This window comes from Perognathus longimembris, chromosome 14, assembly GCF_023159225.1.
Source record: "Perognathus longimembris pacificus isolate PPM17 chromosome 14, ASM2315922v1, whole genome shotgun sequence".
NCBI classification, from domain to species: Eukaryota; Metazoa; Chordata; class Mammalia; order Rodentia; family Heteromyidae; genus Perognathus; species Perognathus longimembris.
In genome coordinates, this window is record NC_063174.1 from 54,437,576 (window position 1) to 54,446,744 (window position 9,169).

Genomic DNA, 9,169 nt, shown 5'->3' on the forward strand with positions numbered 1-9,169 from the left:
GTTCTTCCCACCCCACCGAACTCTCTCCCCCCAGGGTGAGGATGTCCACATGCAGAGGATGAAAGCAGAGCAAGGGCTGGGCTAGATTTCATCGCTCTCGTGGGAATCGTGGTTCTGCTGTCCACAAAATGCCCACAAGGCGGCGCTGGTGGCTCACGCCCGTAATCTCAGCTACCCAGGAAGCTGAGCTCTGAGGGTTGACATTCAACCCTAGCCATAATCTGAGACTCCTTTTTCCCATGAATCACAAAAAAAATAAAAATAAAAAAAGCCAAAAGTGGAGGTGTGGCTCAAGTGGTAGAGCACCAGCCTTGAGCAAAAAAAGCTAAGGGGCAGTGCCCGGACCCTGAGTTGGAGCCCTAGTACTGACACACACAAGATTAAACAAACGAAAGCAAAGCCACCACGAGTGCAAACTGGATCCGGTATGCGCTGCGGCCATCGTGTTCCTTCACGCCAGGGCCGTGTGGCCGGATCTAGCAGAGGACCAGTCACTGTGTCCCGCCGTGTCTGCAGCAGAGACCCGGGCAGGAGTGTCAGGGGCTCCCTGTGAGCAGCAGGAAGGGCTGACCGAGTCCAGCTCCCTCTCTACACCCCTCCCCTGCTCCCAGGGACACCTGGACAGACACCAGTCCCGGGCCCCTGCGGGGTACCTGGCTTGGAGCCAGTCAAGAATCCAGGCCACGGGCTGGGGATATGGCCTAGTGGCAAGAGTGCCTGCCTCATACACATGAGGCCCTGGGTTCGATTCCCCAGCACCACATATACAGAAAATGGCCAGAAGTGGCGCTGTGGCTCAAGTGGCAGAGTGCTAGCCTTGAGCAAAAAAGAAGCCAGGGACAGTGCTCAAGCCCTGAGTCCACGCCCCAGGACTGGCCAAAAAAAAAAAAAAAAAAAAAAAAAAGAATCCAGGCCTCTCCCACAGGTGTCTCCTGGGCTCCTGGGCCGGCCTTGGCAATTTCCAGCACTCACCCCAGAGCAGGGCTCAGAGCAAAACTCGAGCGGTGTTGCCTGCCATCTAGTGGTGGTAGCAGGCACTGCACGGCCCAAGTCACGGCCACAGCAGGGCTGGCAGGAAGCACCGGGAAAGCCTTCCTGGCCCTTGAGGCTTAATTTTAAGCTCAAGTGGACGGCGAATGGTTTTCTATTTGAAAATGTGAATAGTGGTTGTTCTCCAGCCAGGCAAGGCCCACCAGTGTCCACGTTAGCCCGGACAGAGTTATTCCTCGCTCTATAATGCTATTCCAGGTGAGCCTGTGGCCACAGTGGGAACTTTACCCGCACGGGAGCTATGAGGTCCAATGAGACTGTGAGGGACGCTTGATGCTGCAAGCGACTCACAATGGAGCGTCCTCTAGATCTTCTCAGAATTATGTTTTTAGTAGATAATACATGCACACAGCTCAGCTTGAACGCACAGATAATGGCACGCCAGCACCCCCTGGGGGTGGCAGCGGGTCGGGCCTGGTGATGTGTTTGTGGGCAGGGCCTGGCGCAGGGGGTCCAGCCCCTCCTTGAGGAGCGGGTGGGATGCCGTCCTCCCTCACCCTGCACCCCTTGGGTCCTCAGGTTCCTACTACCTGACCACCACCTACGGGGCCCTGGAGCACATCAAGAACTACGACAAGATCACAGTGACCCGGCAGCTGAGCGTGGAGGTGCAAGACTCCATCAACCGCTGGGAGCGCCGGCGCACGCTCCACAAGGCCCGGGCCTCGCGCTCCTCCGTGCAGGTAATGCTGGGGGGGGCCCAGAAACTGCTGGCCACTGGCTGGCCCTCAGGATCAGGGTGGGAGGGGCTGGGGGGCCCCCAGAAACTGCTGGCCATTCCTGCCCACTGGCCGGCCCTCGGGAGTAGCGTGGGGGGGGGCCCACACCACCAGGGAGACCCCAACCCCTACCCTGCGGGTCAGGGGATGTCCAGCTCTGTGCAGGGCCCATGGGAGCCCTGTGGAAGTCCCCGGATGTAGAAGAAAGGCCATGCGCCGGTCCAGGCCCCCTGGAGAGGCAGACAAGCGCGAGTCTTTGCCCTGGGGAGCCTGCGAGCCGGTCTACAGCTTTGCTCCTGGGACCCCGGGAAAATGTAGCAGCCGCCCAGGCTCCCGAGGCGCCTGTGCATGCTTGTGCATCCTCATCTTCCGGTCTGTGTGTGTGGCGTGGCCTCTGAGAGTGTAGTGCCCGCAGCTCACCGGTGTCTCAGAGCCCCATGCCCAGGGCCTGGCATAGACCAGGGTCAAACAGTACATAGGAGAGAGAGGGAGTCGGGCCAACACCCAGACAACAACGCAGAGCTGTCCACAGTGAAGCAAGTCGCTATCACGGCGCCCAGAGCACACCAGTCCTGAGCCCCACTCCCGGTTCTCAAGAGGACCCACCAGACAGAGCCTGCACATGGAAGGGAGGAGGCCTGGGTGGACCAGCTGTGCTCTAGTTTGCGGTGTGACTCTGATTAACCCCAGTGCCTCTCTGGGACTCAGTTTCCCTATCCATACAGGCAGCATGTGAACCAGATGAGCTGCACAGGGTCCAGGCTGTCCTGCCCATCCACAAGTCAACAGCAGCTTGTAACTGTCTTCCCGGGGGAAAAGAAACAAGGGAAGGGGGCTGGGAATATGGCCTAGTGGCAAGAGTGCTTGCCTTGCATATATGAGGCCCTGGGTTCGATTCCTCAGCACCACATATATAGAAAATGGCCAGAAGTGGCGCTGTGGCTCAAGTGGCAGAGTGCTAGCCTTGAGCAAAAAGAAGCCAAGGACAGTGCTCGGCCCTGAGTCCAAGGCCCAGGACTGGCCAAAAAAAAAAAAAAAAAAAGAAACAAGAGAAGTCTGTCTGCTTCACACACACACACACACACACACACACACACACACACACACACACACGGTCCAATTTTAGCTTCTGTCGATTTCCATGGTGTAAATATTCCATCATGGTCAAGGTCAACTCGCATCCCTGACCTTGGAATTGGAAAGAGCTTTTTCCATTGGCTCCCCCAGGCTTGTTGACATGGTGACTGTCCGCTGCCACACGCATGCACCGCGCGCGCGCGCGCGCACACACACACACACACACACACACACACGGCACAGTGCCCCTTCCACAGCTCTGGAGACCCAGTCACCCACCCGGGTCCCACCCCGGCCCGTCCCCTGTCTTCCTGCTTCTGCTCAGTAGGTTCCTGGGGCTGACTCAGAGCATGGGCCTCACCAACGGGAGAGGCCGGGATGGGGGTGCAGAGGGGAGGAGGAGCACCTCGGGACTGTTTCCGGGATCTAGGAGGGGTACGCTCTGCCTCCTCCCTGCCCTTCCTCTGCGTCTGGCACCTTAAATCCCTTCCCCAGAGCGAAAACCCAGAGACCGGGTCAGCAGTGGTTATAAAGGGCCCTTGGGGGGAGGGGGGCTTAATGGAGGACAAGAAGCTACTAAGACACAGAGAGGGGTGAGAATTTCCCTCTGGAAAAATCTAGCATCCCCCCTTCCCCCCCTCCCCCACCCCCCCCACCCCCGTGGGACCTTTCCCTGGGAGCCTGGCACCTCTGAAGGACCTGTGGCCCCAATGGCTGCTGAGCCATCCTCGTGCTGTTACCACTGTGTCCACCAGAGGGCAGCACAGTGCACGGTTCCCCTCTGCCCTCGGGATGCAGGATGCCTGTCCTGAGAGAGAAGCCGTCCCCTGCTCAAGCTCACTTTATGGACAAATGCACAGCCATGGTGCCAGAACTGATGTAGTCCTCCATCTGTAGCTGGGGATGCAGAGGGCAACAGAGGTCAAGGCCACACCGTGAACGGGAACAGGTGCAAAGGCAGGCAGGTCCTGGGCTGGTGGAGGGTGGAGTCCATAGGACTCCTGCCCTCGATTTGTGAGATCCCTCTCTACCTGTCCTAGATCTCTATCCTGTCCCCAGAACCCTCCCTATTTCCTCCAAGCTCTCCCTCCCCTCTCTGCCCTGCCTCTGAACCCCAGGGGCAACTCTGGGGCTGATTTGTTTGACCCGCATGAACTGCAGGGTGCTGGAGTGGGGTCTGAACCTCTGGCTTTATTTATGCTGCCTTCCAGCATTGCACCCGGAGTGCAGGGGACTTGGGTAAGGAGGTGATAAGGAAGGGATTGTGAGTAAGGATAGATGAATGGATGAATGGATGGATAGATGGATAGGTAAATGAATGGGCGGATGGATGGATGTTGGAAGGATGGATGGATGTTGGATGGCTGAATAGATTGATGGATGGGTGGGTGGGTGGATGTATGGATGGGTGGATGTTGGATAGGTGATGGATGGATGCATGTGTGGATGGATAGATGTTAGACAAATGGATGTTGAATGGTTAGATGTTGGATGATTGGTGCATGGATGGATGCATGGATGTTAGAAGGATGGATGGATGGATGTTGGAAGGATGATGGATGGGTGAATGGATGCTGAATGGATGGATGGATAGATGTTAGATAAATGGATGTTGAATGGATAGATGTTAGATGGATTGGTGCATGGATGGATGCACAGATGTTAGAAGGATGAATGGATGGGTGGGTGGATGGATGGATGGATGTTGGATGGATGGATGGATAGGTGTTAGAAGGATGGATGGGTGAGTGGATGGATGGATGGGTGTTGGATGGATGGATGGATAGGTGTTAGAAGGATGGATGGGTGAGTGGATGGATGGATGGGTGTTGGATGGATGGATGGATATTAGAAGGATGGATGGGTGGATGGGTGGATGGGTGGATGGATGGATGGATGTTGAATGGATGGATGGATGGATGGATGTTAGAAGGATGGATGGGTGAGTGGATGGATGGATGGGTAGGTGGATGGATGGATGTTGGAAGGATGGGTGGGTGGATGGGTGAGTGGATGGGTGGATGGATGGGTGGATGTTGGATGGATGGATGGATGTTAGAAGGATGGATGGGTGAGTGGATGGATGGATGGGTGTTGGATAGATGGATGGATGTTAGAAGGATGGATGGGTGGGTGGGTGGATGGATGGATGGATGGATGGATGGATGTTAGAAGGATGGATGGGTGAGTGGATGGATGGATGGGTGGGTGGATGGATGGATGTTAGAAGGATGGGTGGGTGGATGGGTGGGTGGATGGGTGAGTGGATGGGTGGATGGATGGGTGGATGTTGGATGGATGGATGGATGTTAGAAGGATGGATGGGTGAGTGGATGGATGAGTGATTGGATGGATGGGTGTTGGGTGGGTGATGTCTGTGGCCTGACCACCAGGGGTTGCGTGTGCTCACTGCCAGGCCTCAGTGTGGAGGTGAGACTCTAGAGGGAAGGGTGGCCCAGCAGGCGCAGTGTAGTCAGGAGGCTCGATTATGCCTGCTCCCCACATCACCACCCCCGGCAACCTCCTCTGTACAGAGAGAAGTCTGGAGCCCCGAGGAAGCCAAGGCCCCCCCGGCCACTGTGGCCCTCTCACCGGCCTGAGCCTGAGCTGGACAGGGGAGTGGGGGTGACACAGAAGGCCACTCGGCCCCGCCTGTGACCGCAGGCCCCTCCCTCTTGCACCGCAGGACTTCATCTGCGTGTCATACCTGGAGCCTGAGCAGCAGTCGCGGACGCTGGCCTCGCGGGCGGACACGGCAGCCCAGGTGCTGTGCGCACAGTGCGCCGAGAAGTTCCAGGTGCTGCAGCCCGAGGACTACCGGCTCTTCGTGCTGGTGGACGGACGCTGCTTCCAGCTGGCCGACGAGGCGCTGCCCCACCACATCAAGGGCTATCTGCTGCACAGCGAGCCCAAGCGCGACTTCCACTTCGTGTACCGACCCCTGGATGGTGGGGGGGGCAGTGCCAACCCACCCTGCCTGGTCGTGAGGGAGCCCAACTTCCTATGAGGCCCCACCATGGCACTGTGTCCTGGGACTGGCAGGATGGAAAGGCAGGACTGGCTGCTCCCTCTCTCACCCTCACACTCAGGTCCCCCATCTGACCACACCCACCAACCAACACTGGTGCTCGTGTCACATGTGCGCACCCGCCACCAAGCATGCCTAACCCGGTGTGGCAGAACGATAGCCAAAATACCCGAAAGCAGCAGCCAAGGGCACTTCTTGAGGCATAGTGATAGCCCCGAGAGGTCATGTTTTTCATTACACAGAAAAACAGACTTGTAGGAGGGAGAGGTTGTCCGCCCCCGCCCCCCGGCCAGCTACAGCAATTATCCCACCCCCTCTTCTCACAGTTCCTCAAGCCATTCCCCTCCCCACCCCCACCCCTGCCACCCCACTGTGGTGTATCTGACAAAGACCTGAGCTCAGGATTGGCTGAGGAAGGGTCGCCTGGCCACAGCCGCTCCCCGGGCCCCTCAGGACAGAGCTAGTACGGTGTGGACTAGCCCTGCATCTCGGGAGCATCTCAGGGTGAAGAGACAGGCCTCACCCCTGCCCAGAGCCTGTCTTCTACTGCCAGTGTCCCCTCGTGGCACCTGACCCCACCAACAAAAGCAGCTGAATGCACCGGGGGGAGGGGGGGTGCGGCGCCAGGCCACCACCCGCAGTGCACGGATAAGCCCAGGAGACGAAGGGGGTGCAGAGATGACCGGAGGATGCACCGCGGGGACTTTAATAAAGAGCATTTGGAAATGGCACTTCCACCTCAGCCTGGGACCCCATTCTCATCCTCCTCACCCCTTCCGAGAAGGCCCCACCTCCTGCAGTCTTAGGCCCTTGTCCCGCTTGCCCTCGGCCGGGTCTTTTCCATCTTCATGGACTCTGGGTCATTTCCAGAACGCCTGTCATGTCACTGCTGCTTCCTCTCAGCAATCCCATTGCTCCGGTCCCTGCCTGCTCAACGTCTATACATCCTCCAAAAAGCCCAGCTCCTGCAGGAAGCCTCCCTTGCCGCCTCACCCCCAACCCCACCCCGCGCTGGTCTCCTGAGAGATCGCCCATCGGATGGCAGCTGCGATCAGTACTTCTGCCTTTTCCAAAACCCTGAGGTGAGGTTGAGCCTAGGGATTTGCCCGGTGGCTGTTAAACGTCACGAAGTCCATGCAGAACCCATGGGAATGGCTCCGGGCCGGTCTTACTCTGCCAGCCCATAGATGCAAGGGCTGTGCCTGCGTGCTGCGAGCCCTGAGGTTGGTCAGAGGGACCCCACTGGCCCAAGCAACAGAGGAGGCTCATGTATGGTGGGACTGGGGATTCGCGGGGCAAATGGATCACCAGCTCTGCCCTGTGGGGTTCGTGCCTGGCCCCCGGGGATGGGAAGAGAGCTGGTGACTGGACAGAGAGAATTGCTGTACAGATCGTCTGTGTTCTTACAGTGTGCCAGCCCCCCCCACCCCTTTCCTCCGGGCTCCCGTTGGGAGAGGCCAGAGAGCCTCCCTTCATGGGGCCCCAGAGAGCAGGCAACCTGGGGACTCGGGAAGCTGAGGCACCAGAGTGCAGAGCCCGACCTTGGCCAGCAGATGGCGCCCCTCCAGCTGGATTCCAGCGAGTAGTTGCCGGCTTGTATCACCCACAGGGGTGGGGGGTGTAGGGAGGCTTCCCTCCTCCCCCCCCCTCCCCCTCCCCCTCCTCCCCCATCTAAACAGCTACCCTGCTGTAACGCTTGCCCTGCTTTCTGTCTTTCTTTTTGAGACACAGTTTTGCAGTGTAAGCCCAGGCTGACCTCAATCCCAGGATCCTCCTCCCTCACCTTCCTGAGGGCTGAGATTACAGGCGCGCACCACCACACCTGGATCCTGTAGAACTTCCATCAAAGTTAACGATCAACGGCCTGCTGCTGCGGGCCAGAGGCCTTACTACTGATATCACAGGCTTTGTATGTTGAGGGTACTAAATATGTGAACATACACGAAGTCACTGCAGTTAGCCCTGCAACATGTAGTTTACCAGGGAGGTGCACCCCTCACCGGGGGGTACCTGTGTCCACCGAGTCATCACCATAGCAACGGGAGGCTGCAAAGCTGTCTTGCAGTTCCTGCCTTTAGGATCAGGTACTGCATCTTACGACTGGTACCATGTAAGTACGGTCTGCATTGGTGCAGGTTTTGAGCTTTTTCAGAGTAAACTTCATGTCTGTTTTATGAGAGAAAACGATAAAATAGACTGTTCTCTACACGTATCGTATGTATTTTACATACCTCCTTAATGCTCTCAGTCATGTGGTTCATCTGTACCTTTTCCCCAGTGATCACAAATCCCCCACACCAAGGCTACATAGAAAGAGATGTGCACAGCTCCAGCCAGCACCATTCAAGGGCTGAATGTGGGTTGGCAGGCATTCAGCCGTCACCCTTCAAAGAAACCTTATACCTGAGCCCGGAGCACCTATATCCTAGCAACTTGGGAGGGTAAGGCAGGAGTTCAAGGCCAACCTAAGCAAAAGCAAGAGTTAATCTAGAATGAAAGAAAAGGAGGGAGGGAGAAAGGGAAACGGGAAAGGAGAGCTACAGGGGAGAGGGCAGACCATATACCCACGAGCAGGCACGCCTAGGTATTAGTTCCTCTCACCGGGCCTTGGCACTGTGAAAGCTCCAAGCTATTCCAGACACCTCCCCCTAAGTGGAACCATAGAACAGGGTGGGCTTCTGTGACAATGTGCTTTCAGATCAGAGCAAATACGGGCACAACATTCCTTCTTCTGCAGCACAGGCATAGTTGGCACTGACTTCAGTCCCATCAGGAGAGCCTGGGTGTGGCTGCCAAACCAGAGACACAGAGAGGAATGTGGAGGAGACGCCTTTTCCAGCCCCCACGTGGTGGGGGAAGGCCCTGAGCCTGCTGCTGGACCTGTGACCTGCAGGGACCCAGGAGACGGCCTGGGGGAGGGCCTGGGCGCTGAGGCGGAACACCATGGCCGAGGGGGCGGGAGACACCTCACCTCATGGTGGCCAGGAAGCAGCTTTCAAAGACACACCCCAAATCACTGGGGCCTCATCTGACCGTTTCCACGCCTTTCCAGAATAGCACCATGGAGTAAGGCCGGAGCCTTCGACATACGATGGGGGAGGGGGTGGGGCTGCACAGAAGCAGAGAGGCCATGTATCATATTCAAATCGTTAACAAGGACGGAGGGAAACCAAGGAAAGTTCTAGAAGAATGGCTCTGTAAGGTCAAGTCTGTGGAGATGAGACAGAGCCCCGGAGAGTGGGGAAGGCATGGGAGGCAGGGCGGGACGGGGCGGGGCGGGGCAGACGAGGTCCTG

General features: G+C 57.5%; 1 protein-coding gene across 1 annotated transcript in view; it reads left to right on the forward strand.

Moving 5' to 3' along the window:
- The window catches only part of Rin3 (Ras and Rab interactor 3), a 76,765-nt gene extending 70,289 nt beyond the window's left edge, over nucleotides 1-6,476 (forward strand). The window contains exons 9-10 of the mRNA XM_048361898.1: nucleotides 1,570-1,733; nucleotides 5,533-6,476. Coding sequence (XP_048217855.1) covers nucleotides 1,570-1,733; nucleotides 5,533-5,853 — 485 coding nt within the window. The 3' untranslated portion in view covers nucleotides 5,854-6,476. The remainder of the gene's footprint in view (nucleotides 1-1,569; nucleotides 1,734-5,532) is intronic.
- Nucleotides 6,477-9,169: the final 2,693 nt, after the last annotated feature.